At 27.8% G+C, this 15238-nt stretch overlaps 3 protein-coding genes across 3 annotated transcripts; 2 read left to right on the top strand and 1 right to left on the bottom strand.

Annotated features, from left to right (window-relative positions):
* Nucleotides 1-432: 432 nt before the first annotated feature.
* LOC124497766 (glutamate-gated chloride channel) lies at nucleotides 433-15200 on the bottom strand. The gene is made up of 7 exons (XM_047061444.2): nucleotides 14531-15200; nucleotides 14147-14286; nucleotides 13978-14045; nucleotides 1447-1753; nucleotides 1242-1376; nucleotides 737-1161; nucleotides 433-654 (listed from the first exon to the last, which is right to left on the bottom strand). Exons 1-7 carry the CDS (start codon nucleotides 14830-14832, stop codon nucleotides 469-471), a joined length of 1563 nt encoding a protein of 520 aa, XP_046917400.2. The 5' UTR covers nucleotides 14833-15200; the 3' UTR covers nucleotides 433-468.
* On the top strand, nucleotides 4905-11861 carry LOC142597786 (uncharacterized). The gene is made up of 3 exons (XM_075733929.1): nucleotides 4905-5380; nucleotides 5474-5865; nucleotides 9043-11861. Exon 3 carries the CDS (start codon nucleotides 9575-9577, stop codon nucleotides 11708-11710), a length of 2136 nt encoding a protein of 711 aa, XP_075590044.1. The 5' UTR covers nucleotides 4905-5380; nucleotides 5474-5865; nucleotides 9043-9574; the 3' UTR covers nucleotides 11711-11861.
* LOC124497693 (histone-lysine N-methyltransferase eggless) lies at nucleotides 11964-13962 on the top strand. Its single transcript, XM_075733930.1, has 4 exons — nucleotides 11964-12810; nucleotides 12903-13245; nucleotides 13341-13598; nucleotides 13843-13962. The coding sequence occupies exons 1-4, from the start codon at nucleotides 12241-12243 to the stop codon at nucleotides 13890-13892; spliced, it is 1221 nt and encodes a 406-aa protein (XP_075590045.1). The 5' UTR covers nucleotides 11964-12240; the 3' UTR covers nucleotides 13893-13962.
* Nucleotides 15201-15238: the final 38 nt, after the last annotated feature.

Here is a 15238-nt window from a genome sequence, read left to right as displayed (position 1 = left end):
ATATTAAAGAAATTTTTTTTTTTTTGAAAATGAATGTCTCATATATTATGCATTAAAATGAAATATGGAATAGAATTGGATTCATTTTGAATTGAATGCAGTGTAGTGGAATGGTGCTGTGGTTGCATGGTGAAATTTTTGTTTCTTCGAAAATCTTTGCCGGCCTGGTCACTTTTTTTTTCTTAAGTTAATATTTTTTTTTTTGATTGATTGATTGATTGATTGATTGAAATTAAACTTCTTGAAAACACTCCTAAACATACGAACACAGACACACACACACACACACTTACAAATGTCCACTATATATAGAATCGATGATGATGTAATAGATATCATCTTCTTGTATTGGAATTTTTTTTTCTACATAAATCTGATTGAAAAAAAAATTGCTGAAAAATTTCCCGTTTTTTTTTCTTCTTCTTCTTCTTCTTTTTGTTTCAGATCCGAAATTTTTTGTGTGTTGTTTCATTGCAAATCATCACGAAACATATAGGTAATCCAATAGACACAATTGAAAAGGGCAAACATGAATGGAAAAAATATTCGTGATACAACATCAATACGTTTGGAACGTGTTGGAAATTTTGATAGCCATCGTTTACACCAATTTTTACGTCTTGGTGGTGCCATATGTATTTCACATCCTGGACGCTGTTTATTTGGAAACAAAAAGAATTGTTGTAATTGTGTGGAAAAAATAATTATTGATTGAAAAAAAGTGATAATTACTTACCAATCCATATGAAGCTAATTCAATATTATTACCCTCTAATAATGCCTGTTCCATATTCCATTTGGCAAGACGTTGTCTTTGTTGTTTAGCTGCTGCATGATGTACATCACTACGTGATGCATAATTAACCAATGCAAATTCCAATAATGCACCAAATACAAATGTTAAACAAACACCGGTCCAAACATCGATTGCTTTTGTATAGCTAACAGGTGGTTGACTGGCATTTATACCGCTTATCTGTGTGGCCATCGATAATAATGTAGTAACACCCAATGATACACGTGCAACCGTTGCATTTGGATCCAACCAAAATGATACCCATGATACAAATATTAACATTGCACATGGTATATAAATTTGAATTAAATAATAACTGAATTCACGTTTAAATAATAGATTCACTTGAAGACAACTATATTCGCCTATTCATATCGAAAATGATCAAATTGAATTAAATTAAATGAAACATCATAATCAATTCATATAAACAATCATATCATACCAGTATTTGTTCTTGAAGTACAATATTTTGTAGTATAATCTTTCAATGTAAAACGTGGAAGATTTATATCGCCAGATACTTGTACTGGATTCTTTTCTTTCCATGTGAATACCAAATCTTCGGTACTATATGCATCTATATGAATGATGAACAAAACAAAATTGAAATTCACTAATAATGGAAATAAACACAAAACACAACATACAGCTAGCCATTGCAATTGAACAAGTTTGTCTATCTAATGGATAATATTTAAGATCCATTGGACATGCTAATGTTAATGATAAACGTATTGAATATAAAATATCTCCATTTGGATAAATACGAAGCAATATATTGGGCATAATAATCTCATGGAAATGTCCTTTTTTTTCATTCTTAAAAAAAAGATCTGGTTTCCAAATACGTTCCGGATCTGTAAGTACTAGATATTTTATTTGACCATTTTTATCATCAAATTTAAGACGATTATCGTTCCATTGTTGACGGAATGTTACTTGACAGGCATATTCCTATAGATAAAAAGAGAGAGAGAGAGAGATAGATAATTGAATTAAAATTAATTATTATTATGATCATAATCTGATGATGATGAGCTGAAAGTTGAAATCAAATCATGAATAATTCAATTGATTAATTAATCATCATCATGTTAATTATATTTGTAAACGTAGAATTATCATATAAGAAGATTATCACAGAAACAAGACACACACACACACAGATTACATTGATGGTTTTAGTCAGGTCAAAAATCTTAAAGATGATGATCGGTGATCCAGATCATTGAATCATTTGTAAATTTTTTCAGATTTTTTAGCTCTTTTCAAAAAATTTATTCAACCTGTAACATCAACAGCTGCTTGTCTGTCTGTCTGTCTGTCGGTGTTCGATTCGAACGTTTTTCGAAATAATGAAATGTATTGATGATTCACAATATCGAATTGAAATGATCAAAGCTTCGATGTTTTTTTTTTTTTTTTGATGCTGATGATGATGGGCAGCCATGTTTTATTCGATTATAACAACAACAACAACAACAACAAAAAAAATCAGTTATTGATCATCATGTGGTGGTCTCATGCCAAAGTTATCCACACAAACGACGACGACGATGATGAAACAAATTAATTCAATTGTAAAAAACAACAAAACTCAACAATTGACACACCCATCATAACATCGATATAATAATCGATTCAACAACAACAACAACAAACAAAATGAAAAGTTGACGGAAATCAATACCGAAATAATGATAAACAAAACAAGAAAAAATTTTCATTTTCTTTTCATCTGATTAAAAAAAAACAAAATCACCGTCAATCAACTGTCACTGTCATCATCATCATCATCATCATATAGAGATGTTATCATCATCATCACACCAAAGTAAAGTTCATTGTTAATTGTTAGCAACAACAACAACAAAAATCGATATAATAAATTGTTACCAACAAATGTAAAATGTTCCTTTTTTTACATGTGATGATCATCATTGAATCCATAGAAAAAAAAACTTCCGCGTTCCATATGAGCAATCGTGAAATTTTTCCTTTGGTAAAACATCAGACCAAAAATGTCATAACGTAAGTGTGTTTGTCTTTGTATATAATACACAACAACAACAACAAGTAAACTGAATGAATGACACGAGCCCTGAATGCTCGTATTCGATTTTGATATAAAGAATTGTGGAAAAAAAAATTTTTTCCTGCATTATTTGGTCAACAAACACACACAATGACAACTTAATGTGTTTTGAGGCTAAACATAATAAAAAAAAAACAAATTAAATAGAAATCATTCAAACATGAAACACACACAGAGTGCAATATCATCATCCTGTTTTTTTTATGGATTTTTTTTTTCATTGCTCATAAATCATACAACGGAAAAAACTTTCGTTACAATTTATGAAATTTTTCATTTTTTTTTTCTTTTTTTTTTGTTGCAAAACATAACTTTTCCTATCTGATGATGAAATTTTCTGTCTGATCCATTTGATTTTGGTTTGGTTTGGATTTTGATTAAAATTTCAATTTGAAATTGAAATTGAAATTGAAATTCATCCACCACCATGATCACCATACTATGACCAGATATTATTATTATTATTATTAGATTGAATTCATTGTTAGCGTGAGAAAAAATATTAGACAACCACAACAACAAATAACAACAACAACAACAATCATCGCGAATAATCGTCATTATTCAAATTTAACACAATCAAAAAAATTCTTTCAGTACACATACAAAAGCCAAAATAAAAAAATTCAAATTTTTTTTTTCACCATATATAAATGAATGAATAATTTGACAAGCGGCTAGTAAAATAAAAAAAGTGGTCAACATGTGTGTGTGTGTGTGTGTGTGTGTCATTCATCAGGTCAAAGGAGATGGCAATATATGTGGCACACAAATACCGGTCGCTGATCTATAAAAAATATATGAATGATAATCATCATCATCATCATTTTTTTTCAGAAGATGTCATGTCGAATATATGTGTGAAATTTGGACTAAAAATGAACAAAAAAAAATCATCCATTAAATGATTATTATTTGGTTATTACAGGGTCTTTAGGTCAATCATCATCATCATCATAATCAATGATTTTATTAACACCTTGTTGTCAAATGAAAACCTCATCATAGTGTCTCTCTATTCAACCATGTATAATGAAAAAACGAAAAAAAAAAGAAAAAGATTCATCATCATTATCAAGATAGGAGGTGTGTCTGTGTGTGTTATTATAGATTATTTATATTTTTCTGTTCTTGATCATCATCATCATCATCATAATGATTATTATTAAGATGATGATGGTGTGAACATTTGAACAATTTTTTATTTTTTGCATCATTTATTTTACAAGTAGCTAAAGATGATAATGATGATGATGATAATGCATGATAATAATAATATCCGGCTAATCTTCATATAACATAATGTCTAGTCTTCATTTTTGTCTTTAATTTTGTCTCTGTTGAATGGATGTTTTGGAAACTTTAGAAGTGGCCAATTTCTTATAATTATGTTCATGTACAAAACATGTTTGTTTTTTTCTTTTTCCATATATTATTATATCATTGGAAAAATCAAAAAATCGATATTTTGATTGGAAATTATCAAAATTAGATATTGTATTGATGATGTATTGATAGAGAAAATCTATCTTTGGAAATTTGATTTTTTTTTTATTTTAAAAAATTCAAATTTGATAACAATAAATGGATTGATTGATGATGAAAATATGGATATATGATTGATCTATTCATTCAATTCATGCAATTGATAGCCATCGGCCATTTTGATGATTATATCGAATCAATGGAAACGGAGGTTTGGTCGATTCAAATTTGTTTTTTTTTTTTTGAAATTTTGAATTTTTAAATCGGTCCATGGACTTAATGATTTAGAAAAACCGGTTGATTTTATTAGATCATCAACAGTGTACATGGATATTTCAAATTGAAATTTTTTTTTTCATCAAAAAAAAAAAATTAATTCCACCTACGCACAACGAACGTAACCACCACCACCACCTTGACAACGATGATAATGGTGGTGGTGGAATTAAACCATATATACACACACATCGTTTTGTAGACATTATGGATCATATCAGTTAATTAGAGCAAAAACACCGTCACACTTGGATGTGCGGATGATTAATTGTCAAACAAAACAACAAAAAAAATTTTAAATCATAATCATCGTTGATGATTGATGATTTATGGACTGGAAAAAAAATTAAATACCAATAGTGTGAAAACATGGAACAAAACCACCCTGTATATGTGTGTGATATATAGAAACTGGCTATTTACATTAATTAGGTTACAATTAAAGGTCAAAATAGACTAAAATTCGAATGTTGACACGAAAATTCCATTCAAGAACATTTTTTTCTGATGATTATAATCCAATGATAATCAACCGATATTCAAATGATAATTATCATCAATACAAACAAACAATTAAACCTTTGGATTCCCTTCTCATTTGTGTTTTGTTCTCTTCATTTTTTTTTGTGACGAAAAAAGAAAATGTTTCCAATTAAAGATTTTTGACTCTTTTGGAATGAGAAATTGATCTGTGAAATAGCTATTCAAGAGAGAAAATCCATCAGGTAAGTTCTTAAGAAATGGCTAATGTTTTCTCTTTCATTCATATTTTCAGATCATCATCATCATCGTCATCGTCATCATCATGATATATCAAGACGTTGAAACAGACATTGATCGTCATCTGTATACATGACTTCACTTCGACAACAACAACAACAACAACAACAACGACACAGTCAAACCCTGAAATATTTCTTCAGGATTAACAGTGTGTGTTATGATTATAATAATAATTTTTAATCGTCAAATTTCAAACGATGACAATTTCATTTTTTTTCCTCGTCAGATGTTTAAATTGTGATGATCAGGAATGATTTGACAAAATTTTCCATTTCAAAAATTTTTTTTTACCTTGAAATTTTTTTTTTTTACATTTCACCTATATTTTTTTTTCATTTCTGATCTAAATGTTTTTATGTGCATCATCTGCAATTTTGTTTTTTGAATACATCGACCACCACCACCACACAAATATACACCTTTCGAGGTAAGTACTAAATTCAATCCATTTAAATGAACTAAAATTTATTTATCGAACCAATGATGATGATAGCCATCAATTATAAGTAAGTTTTTTTTCCCGGAAAATTTTCCTACTGAATGTTGATGGATGAAAACATGAAAAAAAAATTTTCATAAGGAAATCAAAATGAAAATGAAAATGAAAAATTATGATCAATCATTTCATTCATCCAAAAAAAAAAAAAATCGATTGATGTCGTCATTCATAATCATTCATTTTCTATGATATTGAATGAATGAATGCAACTGAATGAAATGAAATCAGAAATGATTGACAATCGATAAACAGTTTTTTTTTTCTTCTTCTTCTTCTGAAACATTCATTGAGACAATATGTATAACTGATTATCATCGAATCGAATTCATATCTAATGATTATATGAATTTTATATTGTGCGGCGATTAAATCAACCGAATCATTCAACGTTTGTTTTAGGGATTTCTTTGGAATTAATTTGTTTTTATTTTCATTTATCAATTCAATGATGATGATAATGATGACAAAAATAGCAAATAATCAAGCAGGGAAAAAAACTGATAACCAGTAGCCTTGATTCGAGCAATGTCCTCGTATATAATTCAGCCATTTCATATATTATATTAGATTGAATCTTTAAATGAAAATTTTTCGCCCAAATGGTAATGAACGAAAACACACACACACACACAATTCGATTTTAATCGATTCGTTCAATCATTTTATCCGCCCACTTATATAGGATTTCAATATGATAAAATTAATAATAATGTGCCACAATGTTTTTTTTTCTAATATTATTAAATTATTATATTGGTCAATCAATAATCGATCTCCTTGAATTTTTTCTTCCCTCTCTCTCTATCCATATCTTTTTTCTCATGCAAGAAATCAGATTTAATGTGTAATTTTATAATTATATGTGGGTGATTATAATATTTTCTTCTTATCCTCATCATCGATCGATCGATTGATTGATTGATCATCAAATATTTGTGACATGTTTGTCACAAAATGAAATTTAAAACCAAATATTTTACTTTCGACGACAACAACAACAACAACAACAGAAATGAATAAGGAAAATGTTAATTTGTCTGACAATAGTAATAAACATCAAATTTTATAGTCAAAAAAAATTTTTTTTTTCATCATAAAACGATCCACCATGTAATGAGGATTTTGTATTCATTTTCTTTTCTGTTTTTCGTTTGAATATCTTACCCAATATTCATTTGAATAATATGTATGGATGGATATAAAAAGATTTGGTTTGTTTGTTTATCTCAATATCTTTACATGATGATGATGATCATTTCATCATGCTATAAATATTTGAATCTGTTTTTTTTTTGTTTTTTTTGGTGCCGAAAAACAGTTGACTAAACACCTTACCACCCCTTCCGAACAAACTTTCTTGGTTGCCGATTTCTCCCATGTACTCTGTTGTTGTTGTTCTTGAACCATGTTTATCGAAGCATTTGACATAAATATTTTTAGTTTTGTTATATAATCTGAACAAAGAGCAAACCATTTTTTTCCATATATATCATTATTTTCTGTTAAGCTAGTTTAAATCTATAGATAGAACATACAAACACACAGAAAATGTTTGAATTATCATCATTTTGGAGATCATTTTTTTTTTGTTGATTATGATTAATTAGTTTCATCATTTTACACACTAATCACAAACAATATGATGATTAATAAATGACAAAAATGACACAACTAGTTCATTGGATATATATCATTTGGTCCAATTATATTATCCAAAATCACAATGTCCCAGAAACTGACAACAACAAAAAAAATCTATAGATTTATAAAATGAATTCGATTAGAACATGCGTACATCACTATTAACCATTATTGTTTTGATATTAAACAATCTAAAAATAGTCATATCATCAAAAAAAACGAAGAAGAAGAAGAAAAAGAAAGTTCCGTCTTGATCCATCACCAACGATAGACAAAGATAGACATACACATACACACAGTTTTCATTTTCATTTACACTGTATGTGGATTATTTTTGATGTTTTAATTTTATTTTGTTTCATCATCATTATCAACAACAACAACAACAACAACAACAATAATTCCTCGAAATCCAAGACATTTGCTGTTTTACGATTGAATGAACGATGATGATGATGTGAAATTAAAGATTCATTTCGTTGAGAAAACGAAAAAAAAAAAATTTTTTCTCCCGATAAAACCAACAGATAAAACATATTATCTGGATGACAATTAATTTTACTATCATATGTATGTATGTATATTATATCATGGTAATTAAAAATCTGTATATAATTGAATGAATGAAATAATTTTGTATAATTTTCAAATCAATCGTAAATCTTGATATATGATTTTTATTTTATTTTCTGGTTTCCGGATCGTTGGAGAAAAAACGAGAGAGAGAGAGAGAGAGAGAGAAGAAAAAAATTCATATGATCATGATGATGATGACAATTCATTCAAATTCAAAATCAACAGGTCAACACACCTTGTGTGTATGTGTGTGTGTGAGTGTTATGATATAAGATTTTAATCTCAATTACATAACAATTTCTCAGGTCTATCGATATTGGCCATCATCATATACAAAAAAAAAAAAAATGTAAACATCTGACCACCACCAATAGACGATGATGATCATTATTTGTTATTTGTATTTTTTTCAATTTAATTTGCTATCAAGAGAAATGGTTATTATGTGATTCTCGAATATTCACACCTGACACATACACACACAAACACATAGATTGATTGACATGAAAAGAAAAACACTACTTTTAGTGCAAAGTCAAGAAAAAAAAGGTCAAGTTCAATCATTGTTGTGGATCTCTATTGATCATTACGATAAATTGAATGATGATCGGTCGATCACAATTGGCAATCATCATCATCATTATTATTACACAAACATCATCGTTTTCTTTCGTTCTTTGATGAAAAATTTAAAGAATTTTTTCTTTCCATTCATTTCTCTTTGAATTCAAAATGTTTGTTGCTGTTGTTTGATTACAAAAAAAAATTCATTGCAACAAACAGCACTTAACATATTCTCATTCATTGTATTCTGATTCATGATGAATTTTTTTTTCCATTTCATTTCATTTCATTTTGTTTATTTTATCATCATCACAATATAACCAGACTTTAAGAAAAAAAAACAACAACATTTGATTTGGCATTCATGAATCGTTTTTCAACACTTATTCTTTTTGATCATGTGAAATTCTTCTTTCTTCAACAACAACAACAACAAGAATAAAAATGATTCTAAAAGCTTGGTAACGTCATTGACATTGAATGTGTGTGTGTGTGTGTGTGTTGAAAACGAAAAATTTTGTTTAGTTTTTTTTCTCATTGCTGTCTTAACATCTGTGATTCTCATCATCATCATCATCATTCAAGAATTCTTGAATTCTCTCTCTCTCTCTCTCTCTCTCTTTCAGATTCAATGTTTTGGATTATACAAACAAAAATTTCTTGAAAATTTTTTAAAAGTTTTCTTCTTCTTTTTCTTCGCATTTTTCAAAACATGTGTGTGTGTGTGTGAAAAAAAATTTATTTCCATCAATCTTTGATTTGATATCAAAGAATATAAAAATCAATTAAAGAAGAAGAAGAATAAAAATTTGTTTTGTTTTGCTCGATTTTCATCATCATCATCATCAAAACAACAATGGGTGTGCCTGTTTCGAAATTGAATAATATTTCACAACCACTACAATCATCATCGATTGGAATGGTATTGTTAGTGGATAATGATGAAAATAAAAATTCAACATCATCCTTATCATCATCATCATCATCATCATCCTCTACTTCTTCAGAGATCGAATACCGACTTACTTCTTGTAATAATGTCGATGATTGTAATGAATACAATAATGAAGATGATACTAATCATCATGAATATATTGTTGTTAATAATTATTGTGATAATAATCAATTTGATCAACTGAAATATATTGATGATTCAAGTGCTGAAACATTGATATCGAATCAACAAATTAATAACAACGATGATGGTAATAAATCGATATCAAATTCCATTGATAATAAAGTGGATGATGAATCACAATTACAAGATAATGATAGCGGTAATGCATCAATATCCGATAATCATAGTGATGATGAACAACAACAACAACATAATCCGATTGCTACAAAACTACGAAAAAATTATTCCATAACAAATAGTTTCAATACATTGAATTTGATTGATAATAATAAATCAATAATGATGAATCAATTTTTATTACGAAGACATTCGACAACAAATACAAATTTGAATAACAATCGATTGTCGATAGAATCATCATCGATTGTACAGAAATTTGAATATTCAAAAAAATTTTCATTATTAATTGAAAAACTAACCAATGGTGATTTGATTGAAATTCGTTGTGTTTGTAATTGTCAAAAATCACCATTATTAGGTAGAAATGTTGAAAATTTTATACGTTCATCAACAACAATGATACATTCAAATAATCGCCAAAGATTTCGACGATCATTACATCGACAAAGTTTTATTCAACGACAAAATTATCAAAAATCCATGACTATTGGACATTCAATGATACTGGCGAATAAACAAAAACATCAAAATCGTCGTAATCCATTTCAATTATCAAATTTATGGTTAGTTGGAAGTTCTTGTGTTCGTGGTTCAATGGATGATGATGATGATGATCAGCATCATATATCCACACGAATTGAATCAAATACATTGAATACAGATTCATCTACATTAAATAGTAGTGATTATTGTAGTGAACAATTTCATTATGTTTATGTTGATCGTATTGATCATCATCATTATCATGATAAAATACAATCACAAAAACAACAACAACAACAAACACCAATAATATGGTGTTTTCATGTGAAACCTTTTCATCGTATGATATTATTGGATGATAATCATCGTAATGTAGGCATTATACGTCATGAACCATTAGATATGATCATTTCACAGATAATGTTTGAAACAAAAGAAAAACATTGGCAACTAACTGGTGGTAATCATCACCATCATCATTATCTTAGTCGCCGTCATCATCATCATCATCAAATAAAATCAGCAAAAATATCAATCGATTATCAGATAAGAAATCAATATAAATTTAGTCAAAGAATTTTGAAACAAACATTAAATGTTATTCCAAATGTTGAACAAATAAGAAATATATTGATAGAATCAAAAGATTCTTATGTTCGTTATAATAAAACATTATTAAATAGTGAACATTATGTAACATTATGGAAATATGGTATCGGTTGGAGTACCTGGGCTAATCAACGTTGCGATATACTACGTACAATTCGTTTGTTTGTTGAAAGATTTTCTACACTAGTCATACCGGATGATAATGATCATGATCATATTGCATCAAACATAAATACATCATCATCATCATCATCATCAACAACAACATCGAAAATTCTTTTACAAAATGGTGAATGTCTTTTATTATCATCATCATCATCATCATCATCGATGGAAAATCAATTGCAAACAAATCTAATTGTACAATGTTTTGGTCTTCAAGATCGTAAAATTAATCATGCTATTCAACAATGGATCCAATGGCAAGTGGTTATTAATAATAAAAAATTTAATAATTATCAACAACAATCACCATCATCATCAACATCATCACCACCAATAGTGATGATGAATGATGATGATGATGATAATAATAATAATGATAAAACTATTGATGATTCGAATGTTTCATGTCATGATGTCGATGTCAAAAATGATGATGTCGATGTTGTTGATGATCATCCAATACAGCAAAAATCATAATCAATTTTTATTTTTGCTGTTCATAATGAATTTCATTTTTTTGTTTTGTTTTGTTCATATATATTCAATTTTAATATCATTATCGATTGATTGATTTTTTTGTGTTCTAATAATAAAGAAATTATTGATTCCATGAAATAATAAAAAAAAACTGAATTTCAATATTTACACACACACACACACACACAGCCAATATATTTGATTTCAAATTTCTATTTCGACATTATCGAGCTGGCAATGTGTAATTAGAACGAAAAAAGCTCATTTTTTTATAACACTGCATTTTTTGTGCTATTGTTTGTTTCATATATTTATTCAAATTATATTTGGTTGTCATTTCGAAAACAGTAAAAAAAAAGATTTTCTATTATCGTTACAACAAAAATGGACGATATAGTACCGTTTAATATCCATATCACTAATGATGGTGATGATGATGATGGTGATGATGATGATGATGATGATTTGATGATGATGATGAAGATGATAATGAAAAAGTTTATGGTGATGATGATATTAATTCAAATTTTATGTTAAAAATAATTGATCGTATCAAAATACGTTATGGAAAACAACCGGCACACATTTGTTCACCCGATTGTTTACGATTATTTCCAGATGATAATCAATCAGATTTTTGGCTATCAAAAAATCCATACCTGAAACCAATGGTGAAAAATTTTGCACGTATAGCTGTAAAAAATCCAACAAAACGTTCGATTGAAATATGTTATATTTCACCTTGTGGTAAACCATTAACAACAATTGAAAACATCCAAAAATATCTTCTACTAACCAAATGTATGGATCTGACAACGATTAATTTTACATTGTCAAAAAATTTTGTTCTTCAAAAAATATCCATACAAGAAAAAGCACCAACCATAATGGATATTTCGAATGGTCTTGAACCGATACCGATATCAGCCGTAAATTCGATTACAAATAAACCATTCAATTCTAGTCGTCGTTATATTAAAAATTCCGTTTATGAATCAAAAACATATCTAAATGTTAAACATATTGTCGATAATATTAATCAATGTAATGATGATGATTGTTCAACACTTTGTCATAGTAGATGTAAATGTGCAGGAGGGGTATGTGTGTTTATTCAGAAGAAAATTTTTTTTTGTTTTGTCATCAAAGTTTCTCATGATTTGTTTTTTTTTCTGTTTCATTCTAAATACAGGATACAAGTTATCGTTATAAACGTCTATTTCATTATTCATCGGAACCAATTTTCGAGTGTACATCAAAATGTGGCTGCTCAATACATTGTATGAATAAGGTTGCTAGCCTCGGTATTCAATGTGAATTTCAAGTATTCTTTTCTGGTATGAAAGGTTGGGCTGTACGTGCTACACATTTCATATCGAAAGGAACGTATGTATTTTCATATGTTGGTGAATTAAGTCAAACAAAATATCATAAAGAAAAAAAACTTGGTTCCGATGAATATACGGCAACTATTGGTGTATATGAAAAAAATGAAAAAGGCATATTACGTATACATGATTCAACTGAATATTCTGGTTGGTATAATATATAACATATTTTATTTAGAAATTTTCATTTCATTTTTTGAATTTAATTTCTCTCTATATATATATATCTTTTCAATATATAGATTCCGATGAAATCGATTCACATGTAATGCTATTGGAAGGTTTATCTGAATCAAATCTAGCATGTTATGTAAATCATTCATGTAATCCGAATCTATTCTCACAATTAGTGGTCATCGAGAATGGCCATGGACAATTAGTACCAACATATGGTTTATTTGCCATACGAGATATAAATCCATTCGAAGAATTATGTTGGGATTATCATTATTCATTGACAGAATCATTGCCAATGGATTGCCATTGTGAAGCAACAAATTGTAATATTTTATTACGATAATTATTATTATTATATTATTATATAATTATGCAGAAGAGAAAAAAAAACAAACAAACAAATCTAGTATCTTCTTTTTATCTCAATTTTATTTTATTTCATAATTATTATCTCAATTCTCAATTATTTTTATTTATTATATCAATTTCATTCAATTTACATCTTGTTTTTTTTTATTTTTTTCCTACATTTTTTTTTCTCTCTCTCACTATCTCTTTTATATATAGGTCATCATTGTGTAAAATGTCTTAAAGATAAAGAAATTTTTGTCATCTGATTCATTTTTGATTCATTCATTAATTTGGAATGTGAAAAAAAATAAATAATAAAGACAAACATAAATGTAATCGAATTCAACTTACCATTGTTACATCATCGATACTTGAAATGGATCTAATCAATATATTGATTGTTACATTGGCAGGTCCATCTACAGTAGTATTATTGTTTGTGTATATATATATATGTCAAAAGTGAGAAAAGTTTTAAAATTTAAAATTTCAAATTTCATTTTAACATCATCATCATTACCTTTAGTCAATGTTTGATTAGTACCGGATGGACGAATCCTTGAATCATAACGTTGACCATTTTTTGTATCATAACCTTGACCAATAATTTGATCCAATATCTGTTTTTCAACTTGCCGAATATCAGCTTGACTTTGAACACTGTTTTATCATCATGATGATCATGATGATGATTGTTTTTGTTTTTCATGTTTGTTTTAGAAAAATGACAAAAAAAAATACGAAAATAAAAATATGATGATACAAAGTATCAAAATTATCAATCAATCAATCAATCAATCAATTTTCGATGAATAAAACAACAACAACAAAAACCTATACTATGATATGATCACCTTGATGTTTTTGTTTTTCAGTGGCAATATATATATATTTTATTACTTACTTTGGTACATAAATGATTAATAATAATAATAATGAAAATATGATGAAAATTGAATGAATTACTAAGAAATTATTATTATTATTATCATTGAAATAATTCAATGATTGAAATATTAATGATGATGATGGTGATTGATATCGATTTATTGTTGGCGATAATTTTTTTACTGATTGATGATGATGATGATGATAATGTTCATTAACACCATCATCATGAGCATCGTCAGTATTAAAATGTTTTTGCTGCTGCTGCTGTTGCCGATAACAGTTAATTGAATATTGTTTTTGTTGTTGATGATTCATTTTTTTATTTTTTTTTTGCTTAATTCTATATCTCAATCCCAGTGTTTAAGAAAATTGACACCAAACATATAAATATGAAAAAAAAATTTCTGATTGACACTAATGTAAACAGAAAAACACACACACACAGTGATTAATCCACAAATTGGATATATCAAATTGATTGTGAATAATAATTGATCGATAACAGGAATATTTGAGAAGAAAAAATTTTCAAAATCATTATTGCAAATCTAGTTGACCACCACGTATAATTATTATCATCATTATCATCATTTAAAATAAATGGATGGATAGCGTCCACCACCATATAATAATAATAATCACCAAGTTTATTTCTAGGTCTCAACATCAATACACACACACACACACGAACATAGGGACATAGGGAACCACCACACCAAAA

Source organism: Dermatophagoides farinae, chromosome 9 (genome assembly GCF_024713945.1).
Source record: "Dermatophagoides farinae isolate YC_2012a chromosome 9, ASM2471394v1, whole genome shotgun sequence".
Lineage (NCBI taxonomy): Eukaryota > Metazoa > Arthropoda > Arachnida > Sarcoptiformes > Pyroglyphidae > Dermatophagoides > Dermatophagoides farinae.
Note: the sequence above shows the minus strand (reverse complement) of the source record. Positions and strands in the feature narration are given on the sequence as shown.